The 21,340-nt window shown below is 40.7% G+C and overlaps 1 protein-coding gene across 5 annotated transcripts; it reads right to left on the bottom strand.

The window, feature by feature from the left end:
• Positions 1 to 1,630: 1,630 nt before the first annotated feature.
• Positions 1,631 to 21,320, bottom strand: TMEM68 (transmembrane protein 68). 5 transcript variants are annotated; one of them, XM_042785709.1, is made up of 8 exons: positions 21,223 to 21,319; positions 15,604 to 15,729; positions 15,399 to 15,498; positions 14,104 to 14,268; positions 10,691 to 10,884; positions 5,719 to 5,779; positions 5,186 to 5,325; positions 1,631 to 2,896 (listed from the first exon to the last, which is right to left on the bottom strand). In XM_042785709.1, the coding sequence occupies exons 2-8, from the start codon at positions 15,724 to 15,726 to the stop codon at positions 2,792 to 2,794; spliced, it is 888 nt and encodes a 295-aa protein (XP_042641643.1). In that variant the 5' UTR covers positions 15,727 to 15,729; positions 21,223 to 21,319; the 3' UTR covers positions 1,631 to 2,791.
• Positions 21,321 to 21,340: the final 20 nt, after the last annotated feature.

The following is a 21,340-nucleotide window of genomic DNA, read 5'->3' as shown; positions in this document are numbered from 1 at the left end:
ATTCTTTTTCTCACTCGACTTAAGCTCAGGATTTGAATTTTAGGTTATATTGTTGTAGTGCAGTATGTAAGACTTTGTGGTTTGAATTCCTGTTCATGTTCAGGCATATCAGTCAGCATCTTGATTTGTTTTAGTTTATCATCTCCTATGCATGTTGAGTCTCTCCTGAGAGAAAAATCTTTCTTTGTGTATACAGCAATTACACTTAAGGTGTTCAAGCAAACATTCGTGTCCTGGGTTGAGTGAGTGGTGGAGTTTTTTGGTGGCAGGGGAGGTGGCTATTGGGGCGGCCCCCTGTGAGAAGCTTCTCGAAGCTCCCTCAGCTCCACGTCAGCTCCACTTCTGTTTGGGAAATTGAGCCCATCAGCTGCGCCTCTGCGATAACGTATTTAAGAAGGGACGTGGTGACGGGCAGTGGGACTTGTGAGGAGCAGTTGCTGCAGCTGCGTGAACACCAAGGTCAGTGGAGGAACGGAGGAAGAAAGGAGGGGGGAGGTGTGCCGGAGCAGAGACCCCCCTGTATCCTGTGGGGAGACGGCAGGGCGGCCCCCCTGCCACCCATGGAGATCTACGGTGGAGCAGACATTGATTTATGGCCTGTGGCTCCTGCTTGCCATAATCAAGGTTCTGTCCCTGAAGAAGGCCGGGGTCTCATGGGAAAAGGCAGCCCCGCTGCTGTAATTCAGTGCTGGGAGGATTGCAGCATGCGGGGGAGTCCCACGCCGGAGCAGCTCGGGAAGGGCTGCAGCCGTGGGAGAGAATCCAGTTGGAGAAATTTGGTGACCCATGACGGAGCAGTGTGGGGAACGCTGCGGCCCGTGGGAGGAAATCATATTGGAGAAAGTTTGTGGAGGACTGTCTCCTGTGAGAGGGGGACCACGATGGAGCAGGGGGGAACAAGTTCCAGACACTCCCCTCACCGAAGATAAAGGAAGTGGCAGCACTGACTGCACCCCCCATTCCCTGCCCCTGCGCCCCTGGGGGAGGAGGTAGAGATATCGGGAGCAGAGCTGAGCCCGGGAAGAAGGGAGGGGTGGGGGGAAGGTGTTCTCAAGATGTGGCAATGCTTCTCACTGTCCTACTCTGTTAAGTGTTGATAGTGTCTGTAACAAATGTATGTTCTTTTTTTCTTCCCCTAAGGAATCTGCCTCTTGCTTGTGATCATAAAGCAGAATTTTTCCCCATCCCAGTCCTATCTCAAACCCCAAGCCTGGCTCTCTGTCCCTTCTCATTGCTGGATGGGAAGGGAGAGAGAGCTGCTGCATGGTGGTTGGCTGCCAACCAGGCCTAAACCACGACAATTCGTAAGTCTTAGGACAGATTAGAGATTTTTTTTTTTTTCCAGGACAGGATTCTTGTCTTTTTGCTCCAGGAAAATAACTCATCTGTCTATCTAGCTCCCTTTTTTGGATGTGCAAGAAATATTTGTGGAGAAGCAGCATGGGAAGAGGAAGAACTTATTTTAATCCAAAGTTTAGGTTTTAGTTTAGATTTCTTTCTCAAGTGAAACATGACAAAATATTTTATGTATTTCCTTAGATGCTACATAAAGTTTTAGGATGCTGAGGGGAAAAATTATATAGGTATTAAAAGTATAAGAAGGAAAAACGAGGCACAAAAATTACCTTTCTTGGTGTTTGTAGTTAACAGACTTGGTTGCATTTAATGGCATATTGGATAGATTACACAAAGTTTTCCCACTCCCACCAGTAACAACATCCCACAGCTTGTAAAAACACAGTCTGCTTTATAGCAAGTTTCAGTATTCTGCAGGTTGTATTAGGAAGACAACGCTGCCTCTGTCCACTCTTCCAAACAGGCATTTAGGTTCAATCCATATGGGGACGGCAGTGTTGCAGTACTGCATTTTTAGGCAAACCACCAGTGATGATATAAGCCTTGGGGTTGCATTACCTAAGTAAGCTCCCCCTCAGCCCGCTCCCTGCTCCCTGGGAGATCAGGGTGAGTACAGCACATCCGCAGTGCAAACACACCATGGTGCAGGGATTCTCAGGCTGGGGCCAGACTCATCTGCTAAACCTGTATTGTATGGTGCAATAGTGCGTGAATGTACCCGCTCAGACTTGAAACTACTTTCTACATGTACTTGCATAGTGCTACACTTAACTAAAGCTTTTTCTCTCCCTTTGAGAAACTTTTATTTTTTCTGTCGGGGCAAAGTCCTGGATGTAGCATACCTATTTTCCAGGGTACCAAACCACTAAGCTGATTTGTTTGTAGGAGTCTAATATCTGGTTTAACGGGATTACTTCTCTTTCTATAGTCTCTCTAGAAAAATGGCCTAAGCAGTCAATCATTAGATAAAGTGAGACAGCTTCTCTTGTGACACTGTCTTGCGTGGGGTCCAACAGGGATGGTGCCCACTGAAGGGTGGACTCTGGTGGGACAACACCACCTCTGAGGTTCTGCTTCGAGACTGAGCCATGAACTGCTCAAAACATAAAAATACAGATCTAGACAAAACTTCCAAGGCTCTCACATATATGTACATACTTGTTTTAGGAACCAGGCAAATCCTGGTTACATGATTTCCTTTTGGGGAATTTAGCTGCTGCATTGCTATTGTATGTAAGTTTTCTTCTTCAGTCTTTCTGACTTCAGAATATCCTCAAAGACACAGGGGAACCTTCAAGAGGTTAATCATTTTCTTCTGTCAAATCAGTAGGAACTTGTAAATTAAAATGTTTGCACACCAGTTATTAGTCACCATTGCCATAGGACATTGTTTTTTACTGTATGCTGTAAAAACAATGAAATAAACATAAGCATCCTAATCACTTTTACGACGTTTATCAAATCGCTCCAGTAAAGCCTTCCATATGCTGCCTGGGATTGTTTGGTGCTTGCTTATGAGCGCCTGGACAGCAGTCTTTGTCTGAAAAGAGAAAAGAAAGTTGACTTTATAGACCTGCTTATGCAAGGAAGAGCAGTATAATCACTGGCTTCTTCTCAAAGGTTCAAGAGGTATTGGGAAATTCACACATAATATCTACTTTAAGAAAAGTTGCCTTTTATATTAGTTATTTGTACTAATGACACTTTCCTTGGAAAGGAAAGAATAAAAACATTGACTGCAGTTTGGGTAGGCTCTAGTTATTGAGATTTATCAAACCTGGGCATTACTAAGTCAAAGTAGCCTTTAACACATGCAAACATCAAGTTTGTACAGTCTCCATCCCAGAAGGTTTTCATCAAAAGTGTTGGATGACTAACCTCATCTGATTTCATCTGGTCCTGATCTTACTGGGACCAGGAATTTGGGGTTGGGACCTCCATCTGTCCTTCTCAACATGAATTCTTCCATAATTGTATCATATATTGCATGCACATAATAAGAATATTCATATCTAAATTGTGTTCACTTTTACTCTGCGTGGGATTCAAATGTAGATTTGTGAAGAGAATGCATAAAATATTCTGCATTTCTACTAGGGATAAGAAATAATCTCATTTAGTTTTTCCTCATGTATTTAAACTTGAAATAAGGGTAGCTACATACTCAGGTCATCTACCCCACAATAATGGTAGAATATCACTGGGAATATAAGAAAAGAGTAGCCAAACCTTTCCTGACAGATTCATGTCCTGACTCCTTTCCAGGACAGGATCAGATAGAGGTCAGCCAGGCCACTGCTCATCTCAAATCCAATTTTAATTGTTGTTTTGTTTTTTTTTTTTTTTTTAATTAATATGAGCCACAGAAGACCTAACCATACTCCCACTGAAGTGGGTGGTGAAAGGCTTGATTTAGTAAAGAAAACCAATGTCATGGGAAATTTCAATTTCAGTTTTGCAGGTACACAAAATACTGTTCTTACAAAATACAAGAATGTGGATAACTGTAAGGGCAGGCTTAGTACTAATATTGCTTCCAGTCTCCTAAACCTGCTAAAACCAAACTCCACAGCTTGCCAGGGCAGTTCAGTTTCTTTGTAACACACCAAACCTGTCTTTCTGGTTTCACTGCTGTGAAGCCCAGAACAATCTGCAGTAGATCCTTAAAAAATGAGAGGAAGAAAAATATTTTAAAAAAGAAATGAGGGAGGGAGGGATGGAGGCAGGCAGGCAGGCAGGCAGGCAGGCAGGAAGGCAGGAAGGCAGGAAGGCAGGAAGGCAGGAAGGCAGGAAGGCAGGAAGGCAGGAAGGCAGGAAGGCAGGAAGGCAGGAAGGCAGGAAGGCAGGAAGGAAGGAAGGAAGGAAGGAAGGAAGGAAGGAAGGAAGGAAGGAAGGAAGGAAGGAAGGAAGGAAGGAAGGAAGGAAGGAAGGAAGGAAGGAAGGAAGGAAGGAAGGAAGGAAGGAAGGAAGGAAGGAAGGAAGGAAGGAAGGAAGGAAGGAAGGAAGGAAGGAAGGAAGGAAGGAAGGAAGGAAGGAAGGAAGGAAGGAAGGAAGGAAGGAAGGAAGGAAGGAAGGAAGGAAGGAAGGAAGGAAGGAAGGGCTAGCCTTCTTGCATCTTTTTGGGGTCAGCAAGGCGCTTTTTACATCAGTGATTTCTAACAAGTGTTTCAATCTGTGTATTCTGAGGCTACAGCAGATTTTTTTTGCCTAGAGCCCTCCTTTCATCTGCTGTGAAAAATTTTTAGAAGTGCATTTTCTGTATAGATTAGTATTATCAAAAATGCCTAAACCCTGGGTCTATAAAAGTTTTTATGCTCCTGAGCACCACTGATTTCACCAAGCTGTAGGTGCTGAAAATATTTTTGTATTTTGGGTGCAAACTATTTTTTTAATGTTTTCCTTTTGACGATGAGACTGAAGCTCTTGTGGAACTTTTTTCCTAGAGACCTATGTTATTTATAGAAGATTCTCAAAGGTGTTTGTTACATATGAAAGTTATTTTCCTAATTACTGAAAACTGAACTTAAAACATAGTTTACATCATTTCAGTTATCAAAGCTATCAAAGGCATGGGAGAAGCAAAGTTGCCATCCCAAGAAGACAGAGCTCACACATTCTGAAAGGATGAGGGCATCCCAGTCAACTAGTACTATATCAATACTTGTAGGTATCCGTACATTAAATAATCCTGGAGCTCAACTGCCCATTGCTTTAACAAGCTAGTAAAAGTTTATTTGTCTTTATTCAAACAAACAAAAAACTAGTTTCAAGTGCATATATAATAGAGGGCAAAGTATGTAGTTCAATACTGCAAGGAGAGCTAACTTACCTTTTCAACTAATTCCTCTGTAGTTATATTTGGATCGTAAGGGATTGGCTCCCCAATGTATGTGCGAAATTTAACTGGAAGTCCTCCATATGGAGGAGTAAACGGCAATCGAGTACTTTCATACAGCTGCCTAAAAAATCCTGAAGTAGTTTAAGGGAGGAAAAAGTGAGATTATAGTCACAGAAAACACAATACAAACTTGAAATCTGATTGATATGGAAGACTTCTTAAAAATGCATGCTTTATTTGACAGTTGAGAAGAAATTACAGGATTTAGGTAACTGTCCACTAAAACAAAGCTTGATAGACTTAATAGATCACTGAATTAAGACTGCATTAAAGATCCAACTCACACAGCACAAACCAGTTATACACAAGCTGTTTCCATATTTGAGACACCTGACCCACAGCAAGCATGTTAGAGAATCTAAAGTAAGCACAAGCCTGAAAAGCAAAATCTAAGAGGAAAGTGAGAGAAATCTGAAAGTGGAGAAAACATTCCAAATACTTAAAATATATTTTAAAGTTCTTACTTCTTTCCTTAAACATCCTATATCCTTCCCGGACATTTTGAGTATACATTGGAATGATGGGCTAAGGAATCACAAAAAAACAAAAAGGTGGAAATGTTATACCAGGTTTTAATTTATGTTTTAGTGCCTGTTAATGCAGATGATAAGAAAATCACTTGAATACCAAGGATAACTATCAGTCAGTTAAGTAGAAAACAAGGAATCTTGTTATAAAAAAATAAACTTCAGAACAACAATAAAATTCTATTTCTCAGCTCCCACAAACATTGCTGTTTTAAAGTCACCATCTGTAAGGAAAATTACTGACATTGTATTAGAGGTGCATGCCTTTCATTTTGAATGTACATTATAAAAGTTAACTGAGATTCTAAAAAAAAACCAACTTGTATGTTATATATTTATTACAGTACCACTGACTGAAACATAAAATTAAGTTCTGCAGTTTCCCTGTCTAAAGCTTACATCACCTGCGGTGAATCGGAAAGTAATCAGTTCATGAAGTCTTGCAGAAAGCAAGTAGACATTCATGTTTGGTTCACCTCATCTGCTTCCCAAAGTGAGATCTCAATGAAGTGGTAATGTTTGGATAATACCCCACTGAAAAAAAAACTTCTGCAGCTCCTTTGGACAAATAAGGCAATTGTATGTCCTCATTGACCTGGTCTACACACCTTCTGGAGGGCAGTTACAGAACAAGTTCACTTCATTATTGTGACTAAGTCACTTGGGATACCTAAACTTGAGACAGTCATGTCTTACAGCCTGAGGCAAGACTTCTGTTTGCAGACAATCTAACAGTGATTGTATCTGTACATACAGTGACTTTTTTCCCCTCTACTGTCCCTTTTCATTTGTTTGAAACCTCATTTTGATCATGTTGTTGTAATTACTTATCCACAAGGTAACGAAAGAACACCTTTATGCTATTAAGAATCACTACCAGAGAACAGAAACCACAGGACAAGGAAAAAACAAGCAAGAAAAAGACCTAACTAGAGCTTAACAAAGAACTTAGTGATGAAAACCATTTAAAGGAAGAAAACCCCTGACAGATAACAAAAATATCAAACATACATAAAGTTGTAATAGTAAACCCTTCAGAGTGAGAAATTATGGGAAGTTATTAGAAATAAATTCTTAAAAAATAATCAGTAACATCTTTTAAAAGCATATAACTAAAAATACTACCCTTAGCTTCAGCTATTGCTTGAACAATGAATGTATGTCCAACATTTAAAATGTTTGAAACCCACCTATCACACAGCCAAAACACTTTAAATTTTAGGAATAGTGCAGGAGAAACATATCTTAGGCTGTAAAGAAATCTGGCAACTACAGAAGTTACTCACCTACAGTAATCAGCCAATGAAGTACAGAGTGGGTAACAGCGTTCAGTCCCTAAGCTGATAAAAACAGGTACGCACATAAAAGCTTGTGTCTGTAAAGCAGCACGATCAGATCTGCAGTAACCCACAGATTTAGATCGGCTGTGCTGGAGCTGAGCTGGATCACACCCAGCCAGCTTGAAAATCGCAGAATCACAGGATAGTTGTGGTTGGAAGGGATCTCTGGAGATCATCTAGTCCAAACCCCTTTGCACATACATACGAATTTTATAAGACACCGTCCCTTTTTATTTTTTACCTAACTAGACTTGAAACATTTTTTTGGCACAGATGAATTGCAGGGATCTTCAGAAACAATGATTCCTCCCTATTAGCCTGTCAAACTCCAGCCATAGGCAGAGTATTTATGAATCTCAGGTCCCTGGCGTAGAAGAATTCAGCTGAGACAAATATGTCCCAGAAGTTCACTAAGTCAGAATATTAAATGGTAACGCTCTCCTTCTCTCACCCCATGTAAGCCAAATAGCTATATAAAATGAAGTGGAAACTGAATGTGGAAGCCTATAGGCAAGGACTGAGGGGGAAACTATGTTCCTTGTTTGCTTCAGCCTTTTCAATGGAAGAACTGTTGAATTTACGTAACATTAGAAGAATGGGAATGTCTATTAATATATAAAGTTATTTTTATCTTGAAATCCCCATTCAAGTTAACTGTGGCAGTTTACAAACCACCATGTAGTCATTTAGATTACTGTAGTGTGTGTGGTTCTTTGTTTGATGGCTACACTGTATGTAGAATAAATTCAAAAAAGTCACATATAATTCTATCTTGCCTTCATTCAGGATCAAATACGTATTAGCAAAACATACATGAATTGCTACATTACAGAGCAAGTTCTGATAGTTTAGATGAGTCTATCCCCAGTATTCAGTCAATTTACAAGACTGGTTTGGCCAGCATTGAAAAGGATGCAGCAAGAACGAACACAGTCGGACTCCAAATTTGACAAAAGATGGAATCCAGTTACCACTATAAGCCTATCTTTATATAACAAATGGTATATAAGGTTAATATTGCCCCTTCTACTGTTAAATGCACAGCACTTTTTAAAATACTGTTCAGTTCTCAGGTGTGTCTGATCACAGATTTCCAGAGAAATATCAAATGTGCAAAATTCAGTGGACCCTGCAGCTCATTAAAATGATGCCCACTATACTGAGATCCAGTGAGACTTCCTGCTCAAAAAAACCCATAAAACTGAATGAGTGCAATAGTGATACAAGAGCCAGCAGCACTATAAAGGTGAGCTCAGGTTAACAGGTGTCAATAGGAGAATATACTCTCTCTGCCCTCCAGGTAACAGATAATCCTACGTAGCATCTGTTTTACCTAACATGTTATACAAATGCCCACAAGAACCTTTCACATTGCAAGAACCTTATCCTTAATGAATACTCAATTCATTAAATAAAAATCCCCAAAACCCTGTTAATAGAAGGTGCTAGCAATTTTAGGTACTACTATTCAGCTATTTCCAGGGACTTCTAAATTATGGAAAACTGGAAGGATTAAGAGGATTACTAGTAAGGATTTCTGTGATACGTTTTCATCAGTGGCACTCTATATTAAGGACACTCAGAGTGTTTTAATTCATTTTTTACTTAAGAAAACCCCACTTATTACATTGTAGAATTACACTCTAAGGTTCCAAGTGAAGTGAAAACATCTGGCAAAAGATTGTTCAAATGTTTGAAGTAGCTTAAAAGACAGATATGGAAGCAAAATTATTAGAAATCACTCAAGTTGTTAAAGCGATGCATCTGAGTGTTTAAGTATATTATTAAATTAATACACAAGAGGAAAGACTATAAGGGAATTCAAAATGCCCATATGAATTTGACTGGGTTTATCCTATTCACATTCTGATATTTTCCTGGTAGTGGTGCTGTACAGGCCCACACAGTATATGAAGTATTGTGACTAACATTTACCAGCCCGTGCTTTTGAGACAAAGGGCAGGAGAGGGAACAGAAGCACATAAACCAAGACTTTTAAAAGGCTACGTAAGACAAAAAGAAAGAGGAAGAAATAGGACTCCCAGCCTAAAATTACTTTACCCACTGGGTAATACCTCTAAATTTATTCTAGTGTTTAGTTACCTCCCCACAAGATTTCAGGCACATATAAAGTTATGAAGAAATGTTAACCTGAAGTACGCATTTTGCAACCCTAGGTACTTTGTAGTAGGAGCTACAGCACAAGAGACCAAAGTTTGATAAGCAACAAATTGGATGGGTCAAGAAAAAATACATAACTGCACAAAAAACCTGAAGGAGATGGGAAGAAACTCAAGTTTCATGGGGAGAACTCAACTCCCTGTACAGATGCTCTTATATAAACAGAAAAGGATTACGTTTATGTGAAAGTCCAAAGCAGAGCACTGCAGTTGATGAGATATTCATAAGAACATAAAGAAAATTGATGGCTGTGCAATTCATGAGAAAGCAGCAGAAAGCTCACGGCAGAACAGATAAAGCCTGGATGTGTACTGGTATTGTCAGACACAAAGAACGTTAGGTATGCTAAGTCTAAATTAAGACAGAAAACACAGGTGGCAGTTAGGAAAAGGACATGGTTGCTGCTCTTTCAGCTCTATGCCATCCCAAATAAAATTATTTCTCGGACACTATATTGGAGAAACAGTCTCACATGTGCAATTAGATGGAAGAATTCAAAGCGAGTGGTAGAAATCTGTATTCGTAGATCATCATCCATATGGAAAATATAATTGAAACTGTGGAGTGCAAACCAATAGAAGCACATCTCTACAGGATGATGAGAAACTGACATCAACACTGAACAAGTTTCAGTGCTCTGTTTTCATGTAGAACTAATTTTTGTCTGGTACCACTGACAGAATGTCCATTTGCAACTGGACAGTATTAGGTCCCCCTTCTGCTTTAGTTTCAGCCCAAATCAATGCGCAGCCTCAGGTATTCTAACACATTCCATGATATGAATGAAAGCATGGTAAGTGAGGGAGATGGAAAAACTGCTTCAAAAGTGCACCCGTGATTCAAATCAGACACCAATATAGACACACCTTGTGTTAACTGATGCAATCTTTCACAAACATGAAGTACGGATAGGAACAAAATCCTGGACCCTCCCAGAATAAATGAGAAAAAAAGATAGATAAGGATAATACATTGAAGAGCCATAAGAAAATGACTGGGCATGTAGAAGTAAGATAAAGATTTAAGTCTAGTAGGATGAGAAAAAAGAATGAAGCCTTATGGCAATACCAAGATGGACCACAGTGAAGATTCCAGAAATACAGTCAAGACAAGAAACTGGATGCCTGCATGATGGAACAGTAGACATGGAACTGCAGCGATGGATGCCTTGCAACAGTCAAGAAAAATCTATACAGTTCCATAAAACCCTTGCTCCTTACGGATTAATGTGCTTGAGGAAAATGGTGGGAAAAGGAAAAAAGAAATCTTTACTCCCAAACCTCTTATTCTGTCTGGAAGATTTTCCAACAAACGCTCTTGATCTGCATTTTGTAATGAAGCATGTATGCAATAAGCATAAACTGGGATCGGTAACATGTCATACTCACCACTTTTGCATCTAGAGCGACCTGAGCAAAGCCTTTTCGATTTCCCCACATGAGCTGGTAACTTTCATCGCTGAATAGTGCTTCTCTAACTCCACCTGGTGAGATGGACACCAAGTGTCCATTCTTCAGTGCGATAAGACACTCCTCCCTTGTACCTGGCATAACACCCGTCACTTCCAGTAATAATTTAAGTCCTGCAATAAATAAGTAGCAAATATATATTATTATAAAAATATATCACAAATACTGCTTGCATGTGGGAACAAGATTACAGCTAAACAAAAACTTAATAGCTATATATTTAGACTAAGGCAAATTTGTACAAAGGAAGTAAAACACCTACAGAGTGAATATTGGCAAAATGATAAATATATGACTGTTTCTGCCCAAATGTTATGAAGATTAACAATCTTATCAGGAGCACCTCAATAAACTAATGCCTCCACATGTTATTTTCCATAAGTATCAAAACACCAGACATGCAACGGAAACTTGTGCATCATAGCTAGAAATCTGAAAACAAACATGTATTCCTCCCTCCTTCTTTATAAGTATTTTAACACAGAAAAAAAAAATCAGTACAATAAAGATTACTACAAAAATAAATACTTGACAAGCAACTATTTTCAGTGCTCTTTAAAACATGATGTTTAACATTTTAAACGTTGAGGTTTTGACTTGTTAAATGAAGTGTTTTACGATTAAATTGCAAACTATGTGGATCAAATTGGACTGCTGTATGACTCGAGATGCATGAATAGCAGAAGTTAGCAGGGCGGTTTTAGCACTTCATGAACTGTTCCGTGAATCTCCTTCCTTTGTTTCCATAACTGGGATTTCTCCAAAAAGACAGACTGAGAACCACAGAATCTCATATTATCTTCACGTTTTAAATCTATCCATTTGCAGCTCCCATAGAGAGTTTCAGCAAATGAGAGTTTCCCCAGTCCTCAAACTCAGTGTTACAGCAGCATGGTTTGAAAATAAATTGTTTATATTAATAAATGTAAACAACCACAAACAACCAGCGTCTAGCACTGCAACTTTGACAAAGGTCTGCAACAGAAACTTTGGAAGACACTGGAAAACACAGTGCTGCATCTTGTAATTTAATCGTATTTAATCTTATTCAAGGCATCGTGCTTGATGGATTTTTCTGTCAGATACAGATGTTGGCTCTGTTTAATCGCTTTGTGAACACATATGTATTCCTGTTTTATCCTACAGCCAGGAATGCCATATCCTTATTAAGTGCATAGGTACTTCCTTTGGTTGGTTTTAAAACTTTTGCCTGTTAAGAATGATGATGTATCACATGAACATATTATCATTTCTTATTCCCCTTTTCCAGGTCACATGGAGTTTTATATCCCTCAGTCATACAAGACTTCTGTCCTATATACTAGCTCTTCAGAGGAAGCCATGCCAGGCCTCTGATTATCCTTGGCCTTTTTGTAGCTTTATTACTTTGCAGCTTTTCTGAGATGTGAAGACCAGAATTTCACGCAGTACTCAAGATGTAGGCACCATATGCATTTTGAGTACATAATGGCATTTTCTGGGGTTTTTTATTTTATGATAAGTCTCAAATTCTGTTTGCCTTTTGGTGATTGCTGACATATTCCTAAAGCCATCTAGAAAATGTAAAGCCTAATTACATGTTTATATGTTTAGACTTGTTTTTCTTTCCTTCTGTACCGCGTTGTAACTGAGTTTCATCTGCCATTTAATCAGCAAGTGATTCAGTACTGGTAGATAACCGTAGTCTCTGTGGGGGCTTTTACTGCCGTGAAAAACAATGGCCAGTATAAAGTTTCGTCAACTCACTACTGGTCTAGATTATGATTATTTTGAACAAAATAGGTGCCAGCACTGATCTTCATCAGTATACCTGATGAATTCTGCTTCTTTGTGAAAATGAGCTATTTCTTTCTACCCTTTATTTCCTACCTTTTAACCAGTTATTCATTCACAAGAAGGACTTCTCCCATAACTGTAATTAATCCAACAGACTGAGGTTCATCATATAGTCATGAGCATTCTTCAAAGAATCAGCCTGTGAAGTGCAACATTTCCCTGCAAAAAGCAGGTAAGTATGGTAGAGCAAGAGAAGGTTAGGGAGAAGTTTCACTCAGTCTATTACTTTTAGCCACATTTTCTACTAATGCAGCAAATGGGGAGGCCTAATCTCCATTACTTGTGGTCTTTTTACCAGATGCCTTTTTGGCAGCCTTTTCATAGGTTGACACCATATTTGTCACCTTCTGTTCCCGTAGCATGAACGTAATTCAAGCAATATGTTATATACACATCAGTAGTCCAGAAATTTAACAGCTAAGAGTGTTGTTTTGTTCTGACAATAGTTTGCAATACATTTGTAATAAGAATCTGTGTTATCGATACTTCAATTTGAAACAGCAGCCTCACACTTATCCCTTAAAAAAAGAAGTCTCCTTTACAACATTCTGCTAAGCTTTATCTTCCTTTAGGGGTCCTCTTAAAAGCCAATCATTTCTTGATGACTTCATGCTTCTGGTGTGTTTAGTACTACATAGTATTTACTAAGTATGCCTTTAGCAAATTCTTCCTTGTTATCTTTCTAGGGATGCCTTAATATGTTCTTGCATCAAATGTGCCTGAGTTTATGCTCTTTGTTTTCAGTGTTTGGACACGACTTCCTTTTCTGAATAATGTCCTTCTACATTTAAATGGCTTCCTATGCTCTTTACTATTATAACAATTTTTAATGTAAGTGGTATAAAGGTGCTTTTAAATAATCTCCCTGCTATTCCTTCTGGATGCTCCTTCTTTATGCCATGTTTTTCTAAAAATTAATGAGGATTGCTTTTCCATATCCTCTCCTTTCCACAATGGAATTATTTCTCAGCCTACAATGTGTTCAGTGTATTACAGTGGTCAGTATTACAGAGGTCTTCAACAGTAAAATCTTCAAAGAAGTTTTGCGCCCTACTCAAGGCTTTGATCAAAAGATAGATTTGATGTCATACCCCACTGCAATGGCTACCCAGCATCGAGGGCAAGTCAGTAATTGATATCCTACCATTCACTGGGCTCTTCTGCACGCATAGCCCATGGCTGACCAGCCAGCACTTGGTCAATATAGTCCCATCCTATACTTTGTGCTGAGGCATGACATTTCATGCCAAAGGGATTATATAATGTCTGTTGGCTTTGGAGGGTCTACCAGTGTTTTTATGACCTTTCACTTAAAAGACAGGATATTTTACCCCCATTTGCCCTTCTGCATCTAGTAGCTTTTAGTTTAAAAGTCTAAAAGCAGTCTTCTAGTTTAAAAACTCTTTTGAAAGCATAGTAAATATATAAATTCCACCAAAACCAGCAACAGGTTGAGTGAATCCAGGATGCTTAAATACAAGAGAACGTGTTCTTACCTGGTAAACGAAAGACAAAATGATCAGCTACTGACAGACAAAGCCTTTTCTTCCAGAGAAACAGCCTAGACAAAAAGTAAAGGTAGTCTACAGGAATAGCTCCATGGTAATACACAAGAATACCCGGTCCTTCTGGTAGATTTTCCACACCATGAAGCTCATAACCTGTTTGGGATGGAAAGCAGTACACTGACAATGATAGATGTAAATCATCTGGCAGTTTAAAGAAAACTGTTTACTGTCCTTTGTTAAATGACTCTCAGAGAGTTGTGAAAGCCTCTGCAGTAGCTTTTAAAATAATTAAGTTCTGGATGGAACTTTTGGTCAATAACAAAGAGAAAGCCCCATAGGTTATCAGTGAAATACTTTCTTGATGAGTTTAATCACCAGATCAAGCCTGAACCTGACATTTTCCCCAGTGAGGGGGCTGAATTAATTATTTCCGAACTTTTCCCAGTCCAAAGTACAATAATTTAAAGGGAAATTACTATACTGGTATGAAACCACTTAAATGGCAGAATGAGAGGCGAACAAGCAGTCAGGATGCTTTCCTGAGGCATAGAAGTATGAATGAAAAAGTTGTGAGGAAGGATAGCAACATAAAGAACAACTGGTTATTCATCCTTAGGGCAGCAAAGTTAACTGTTGCTGGTAGCCTTAAACTACATCTGTGGGAAGAACAAGATCCTAGCATGCGGCTGAGGATTTTCCTAGGGAATAGGGTGCATTGGAAGCATCTGAAGGTTGAGTGTAATGAAACTGGAAAATCAGGTTACTTTTAAATTCTGCCACAGTACAAACTTAAATGTGGTATCTAATAATTATTTGTCCATACAGCTCTTAAAATTCTTTTCAATTGTCATAACAAAGTAGCTTTCGCCAACTAAAAATACACTAATTACATTTCCAACTAGTTGCTGTGTTTTGATCATTTATTAAGCGGGTTTTACGCAGCTACTAAGGTAAAAAATAAATCACACCTCTGTCTTGCAATTATGTTACTAGAACTACTACTAACAGTGCACTTCACTGATGCTACAGACAGATAAGTGCACCTGCCTGTCCATTTAAGAGAAATTTATCCTATATAAACTGATTTCTCCCTTTCATTCTGCTTATTCTATACTGCAGTCAGTCTTTGAGGTAGAAACTTTTGGGTTATATGCAATACAAAGTATAGTAAAAGTCATTTCTTTGCATCCATTTGGAAGAAATAAAAAAAATAATAGTGAATACACCTAAGTTTTAATTATTTACTGTAATTCACAGCTTTAGACAAGTCACATCATACTTACCATGCCATATTCTTGCATATATATCCCAAAAGCTTGCTATAGTTTTCCTTGCACTATCCCAAACATCGCTCAAGGGATCTGCTTTTACCTCACTGTTCCTCTGATATATTAAAAGCAAAATATTAGTAAGGTAAATGAAAAAGAGGATTGTTAAAGGAACTATAAAAAAAACTAATATTGCACTTATTGTCAGTGAGACAATGACCACATGAAAAAGGTATTCCTTCAGGTACTCCACAACAATCCATTCTTCTAGTACATAGGCAAGGCAGCTTGGGTCGGTCATCGGTATCTGTCCTGAAGTGCAGAATTCTTTTCTACCCATCATGTCCTGCATGGAGGGAAAAAAAAAAAAAAAAAAAAAAAAAAAGAGCTCTAATTTCTCTAATTATGGCAGTTTCTCAATTTTCCTCAAAAGGAAAAAAGTTAGTTTTCTGTAGCTATACCTGAGGCCTATTTTGGTACAGCACAGAGCTGAACATTTTGTCTCTCTGTCATTCTAAGATTGATTGCTGCTGGCAACTGCCATCCGCTACTGTCTCTAAATGGTGATGAGATTATCCTGTGTATTTATGGACCTCTTATTCAGCCAGATAACAGGGGCTGAAAGGACAAGCGCTGGAGCCCAAGGAAGCCTCAGGATCTATGCAACATGGCTGACCCGATGATTTCTCTGTATAAGTATGGCTCACTTTTTAGAAGCTCAGCAGAGGGTAAGGGATAAGTATTTTCAGCAGCGTTAGCCAAGAAGACTTCTACCAGAGGTCTGGGCTCTCCTGATCCTCTGCAAAGAGTCCAGCCTGGCATTCTGGTCTCTCTCCCAGTTTGGCAGCATCCAGCAGCGAGGAGGACAGACAGCGGCGTCAGCGGCCGAAGAGTTGTCAAGCAAAACCTGGGCAGCCGTGCCTCCTTCCCGATGACTGGAGGTGCCCGGGACAGCGTTTGGTTCTGCTGGTAGCGCTGGGGCAAGCAGCTCTTCGCCCCTCATCCACACAGCCATGCTGACACACCCTTCCTTCAGATTTTCCAGCCCTGGCAAAGGCCAGGTGGGCTCCACGGCCCTGGCGATATGTTTGTCACCTGCAGCCCCTCAGTTAGTCTGCTCCTACGGCTGACCCTGCCTGCCTGCCTGCCTGACGGCGGGTAGTGGTTTCTCTGGAATGCAAAAGCACTCCAGAGTGCTTAAAGTCAGCTGGCTGATTTTAAGACTTTTAGCATTAGCCAGAGATTCAGACATTGCAATCAGGTTCAGTAATCCATAACTGAATGCAGCTTTTATTTGCCTCAATCAGGTTACTACCTGTTTAATGAGTAAATTACTCTTCTTCAGCACCAGAACAAGCGCCTACAAGAAACAAATAGTAATTGCCACAGTCAGTGCCAAGATCATAAAGTACAGCAAGTCCAGACTTTTCTGACTTTATGTATTCAGCTGTGTACTTGTATGAGCGAACCTTTTATACACTACCCACTCCACTTTTGGTTTTCTTCTTTGAAGCCCTGAGGAGAATATAGGGGTCAACTGGTGTAAAGCACAGCTCTGTTCAGAATTATGGATGACAAGGAGTACAGCAAACAGCAAAAGCCAAAAGCAGGCACGAACAAGCACTCGACTCTAACATGCAGTAAGGCAAGCAAGCCGCACGGCAAGCCCTGCCAGTGAGTAGCTGTAACAGCTATAAATTTGGTCTCGCACACTCCCATCAAATCTGTCCTTATCTCAAACCCTTTGAACTCCACGCTGGGCACCAAAAAGGACTGTTGTGGTTTAACCCTGGTAGGCAGCTGAGCCCTACGCAGCCGCTCACTCACTCCCCCCCACCCTGCAGTGGGATGGGGGAGAAAATCAGTAGGGTAAAAGTGCAAAAACTCATGAGTTGAAATAAAGACAGTTTCATAGGTAGAGCATAAGCTGGAAGGATAGTAAACTAGGAGCTCAAAGGAAGCAAGCACTGTATTAAAAGTTGTTCAGCATGGCACAAATGAATGAAACCAATGTGATGAATGGCACAAGAATTCATAAATAATGTTTATATTCTGATGACTTGTGCCTGACTAATATATAGGAAGATCTGGAAATTGTCACTGAAAAGAGATTTTATCAATAACATGAAAGAAATAAAAGAAATAGTCTGCATGATTCAGGTATTAAAATATCTGCTTAAAAGGTGTTTAAGAAGGGTAAAGCTGATGGCGTGGTGCTACTCTATAGTAAAGAAGTTATTAATTGTTTAAAGCTGCTGATAAGAACAAGGACTACAAACCCTCAATGCTTGCAAGCATGCTGTGCTGACAGAGCCCAGGAGAAGGCCATGTTAAGGGCTTCCCTCAGGCTACTGAATCAAAAATACTAAGCAGTACTTGGAATAAGTCATTCAGCCTGCAACGTTAGGGTGAAGGAAGCAAGTGGATTTTGCATTGTCATGGGGGCTTCAGTCTGGGAACACAGACTGCTACAGCCAGTAGCAAAACTGGCTTAACATTTCAGATAAAATGTCCGTACCCATAGTAAATGTAGCAATAATAACCGCTATATCATATGGGGATTAATTTGGATATCTTGATCACTGACAGGAACCTGGCGATCAACAGATCATATAATCTACCAACATTTTAAGATTAACAAGTTCAGTTATCATTTTGTTTATTCTTTTTGAAACCATCCGAAATTCCCTCTGGCCTCCTGACAGTCATTTTCAGTAACTCTTGACAGACTAGGGAAAATCCAGAGGACTGGAAGAGATTTAAGATTATTCCAAAGTCCCCAAACACAAGTAACTGCAGACTCAGCCGCCAGATAAATAGCTGGCAAGATTACTGAAAAGCTGGCGTGTGATGAAGGTAACGGATGCCACTCATTATAATTTTGTGGGAAATAGACCTTATAAACACATGCATTGCCATTCTTTGAGGAAATTAGAGGTTTAACAGCTTGTGGGGGTGCCATGCACATACGGTTTTACTAAGAGCTTGTCAAAGAGTCACTTTAAGCTACACGTCAGCTGCTACGTGGAACTCACCCTTCCACCAGCACCTCACCGTGTGTGTTCTCACCACCAGCCTGGTTTCCAACAGAATCTGCTGGCTCCCTGCTAGCAGGATGACTGTGAAAATGCTGACATACGCAAAAACACTCTCAGCCCAAACTTAAGTTAGCCTACGGGGATTCTGAAAGTATATTACAAATGCCACCTGACATTTTGGTTGAAAAATAAAGCTCTTTAAAATGGAGCACGTGAAATAAATGATGTCATCAACTGAGATAACAAAAAAGTATCCATCCGTGGTGGAATCCCTGCCAAATGAGAATTGAGTCTGTGCCCCACATTATCCAGCATTTTCAGAATCTTCTCCTAATATTAATAGGATGCTTACAGTGATCAACGTAAACAGTGTAACATCCCACTGATTCCTCTTCCTCCACCCCAATTTTTATGTAACAGGAAATTATTTGCTGGCTGAAAACCCACTACATTTAACCCTGTTTGCTCACAGACTACAGTATAAACAAACACAGTAAATTCATTTCTGATTTTAAGTTCAATGTAGACACTAAAAAAAAGGCTTTAGAAAGAAAATAAAATACTTAAATGTGCAAAAGTATTTTTTTGAAAAAACTCCAAAACTGGTATTAACAGTACAGATTTGACTGAGGACCTATGAAAGTAGTTGGGTACCCATGCAGTGAGTTCACTTTACACCAGATAGCTGGGTGGGTGGGATACAAGCTAATTCCACATCATTCTAGTTGAATCCAAGCCAGAGTGGAGACAGAATAGATGATTGACCAACTGAGGATAAATGAGAAGCAGCGTGGCCTTTTCTGGAAGTTGGGTGCTCAACCAGGTTTCAGTTCCTGCTCCCACATTTCAATTATACACTACATCCAACATTTCATAAGGTAAGAATGAACTCTGATCACCGAACCCTGACCTTGGCTTTTGGACCATATGATGTGAGAACAACATGGTAAACACATCCCTCTGTACTACCAGTGTAACATCAAAGGACTACAACAGGACAGAAGTTCTATTTTTGCCATATTCTACTGGCTATCTCTCACCAGGCCCTTTCTGAGACCACAAACACAATTTTGAAGCATCCTTTCTATCAAACACCATATAGGAAATTATTACGTAACTATCGGAGTGCCTATTGCAAGGCTATTACTAAACACCTGCTTAACAATGCAAGAGTGTTACTGCAACATGTTTACTCGTAACTGCTCTGGTTTGCCCCAAGTCTCAAAATTTAAGAGAGACATTTCTCTCTGTTTTTATCAGAAGTGATCCAAGAGCAGCTCCCATGTTCTTCAATACTGAATATCCCATAAAAAGGTCAACAAGCGAGTGTAGTGTTTTGTGAACAAACATTTTTGAAATTGTCTTTATTTTTCTCATCTCATCTAGTGATGGGCTTGAAACGTTACTGTTCTGAGTGATTTTATTGTTCTTCTAGAGAACAACATCAGTGTTGACAAGGGAGATGATTGTTTGGGCTCCACCTATAAAGTATATTGAATTCCAGAGTAATAGCTGTATCTACAATGTAAAATTACAGGTGATGTCAGAGGGAGACAGCACTAATGTCTCCCCTTCCAACAAAAGCTTCCCATAGTACAAGTCACTCAGATTCCGAGCTCTTGCCGAAACATCATTTGTTGATAAAGACAATCTTATCAACACGATAATCCCAGGGAACGGAAGTGGAACAAAACTGTCACAAGAGACCTACGGCATCAAAATTAAAACCTTGTAGTTGGCTTTCAACTATGGCTAAAGAGTGGATAGTCTTGGGCTTGCTCCTCACCAGTTTGTTCTTGGCAGTAGGTTCAGCAGAGCATAGTGGGAAGATGAGCGTAAAGTAGCTGGAGATTCTTCCACAGAGAATTTTACACCAGCTTTTTTGTGGCAGGCTCCTACCTTCTCTTCTGTCAGACTCATCTGCTCTGTTTCACAAGGGCAGTGATCTAACAGTTACAACTCTGCATCTTGCCTTTCGATGCAAATGAAATCCCAGTTTTACATTTCTCGGATTTGTTTGGTTGTTTTGTTTTGTTTGTTTTTTTTTTGGTTTTTTTTTTTTTTTTGTGGCAGTTTCACAGAAAATTACTCTCTTGCTGGTCTCACGCTTCCACCACCCACTTTATTTGCCTCCATAAATCCACCCATCTTGTACAGTGCTGTTTGTACAGCTCGCCTTACCTTCACGGATTAAAAATTCCCAGTGCCCCAGCTCCCCATGGCTATTCCCCCTTTCACACACACCGAGGGTACCTAACCCGGCGTACCGCTTTCCATTTATTCTCCTCCTACAGCCTCAGCGACTACGATTAACTGAATTCCCACTCGGGTTTGTTTCACCACGTGGAAACGCGGATCTGCGGCCGGGCGTCCGCGCTCAGCTCAGGCTCCAGGAATGCGGCAGGGAAAGAGCTGGAAGCGGGTGTACGAAGAGCACGACCCGCCTTCAGCGGTGGTACCCGCCGTGCTCAGGCACGCGTGGAGGACAGCGAGTGCCCGACACCGGCGCTGGTCCCTTTTCTTCACCTGGAGACGTCATTGCAGACGTCACCGCCGCGAAACCTCTGGGGTCTTCCTCAGCGCGCGGGTGCGAAGGGGCCCCGGGAAAGGATCGCTGCCGGAGCACACGGGGACCGCAGCCCCACAGGCTCCCCGCGGGGGAAAGAGCCCCCCACACACACGCACGCTCCCCCCTTTCTCCTCCTTCCCGCGCCTGCCGCCGGCGTGACGTCACGGCCGCCCCCCCTCCCCGCTCCCGGGGCTGCCGGCGGCTCCCCGGCCCCGCTCCCCGCCCCGCTCACCTGCCCTCAGCGGCGGCGGCCGGCACAAGGACCCCGCGGCCGGGGCCCCCGCCCGGGATAAACGCGGTGCCGCCCCCGCGCCCGGGCCTGAGGAGGCGGGGCTGGGCCTGGCGGGCCC

The sequence above is a fragment of the Tyto alba genome, unplaced genomic scaffold, assembly GCF_018691265.1.
Source record: "Tyto alba isolate M040663 unplaced genomic scaffold, T.alba_DEE_v4.0 Super-Scaffold_9, whole genome shotgun sequence".
Classification (NCBI taxonomy): Eukaryota; Metazoa; Chordata; class Aves; order Strigiformes; family Tytonidae; genus Tyto; species Tyto alba.
The sequence above is the reverse complement of the archived record's forward strand: the minus strand, read 5'-3'. Positions and strand labels throughout refer to the sequence as shown.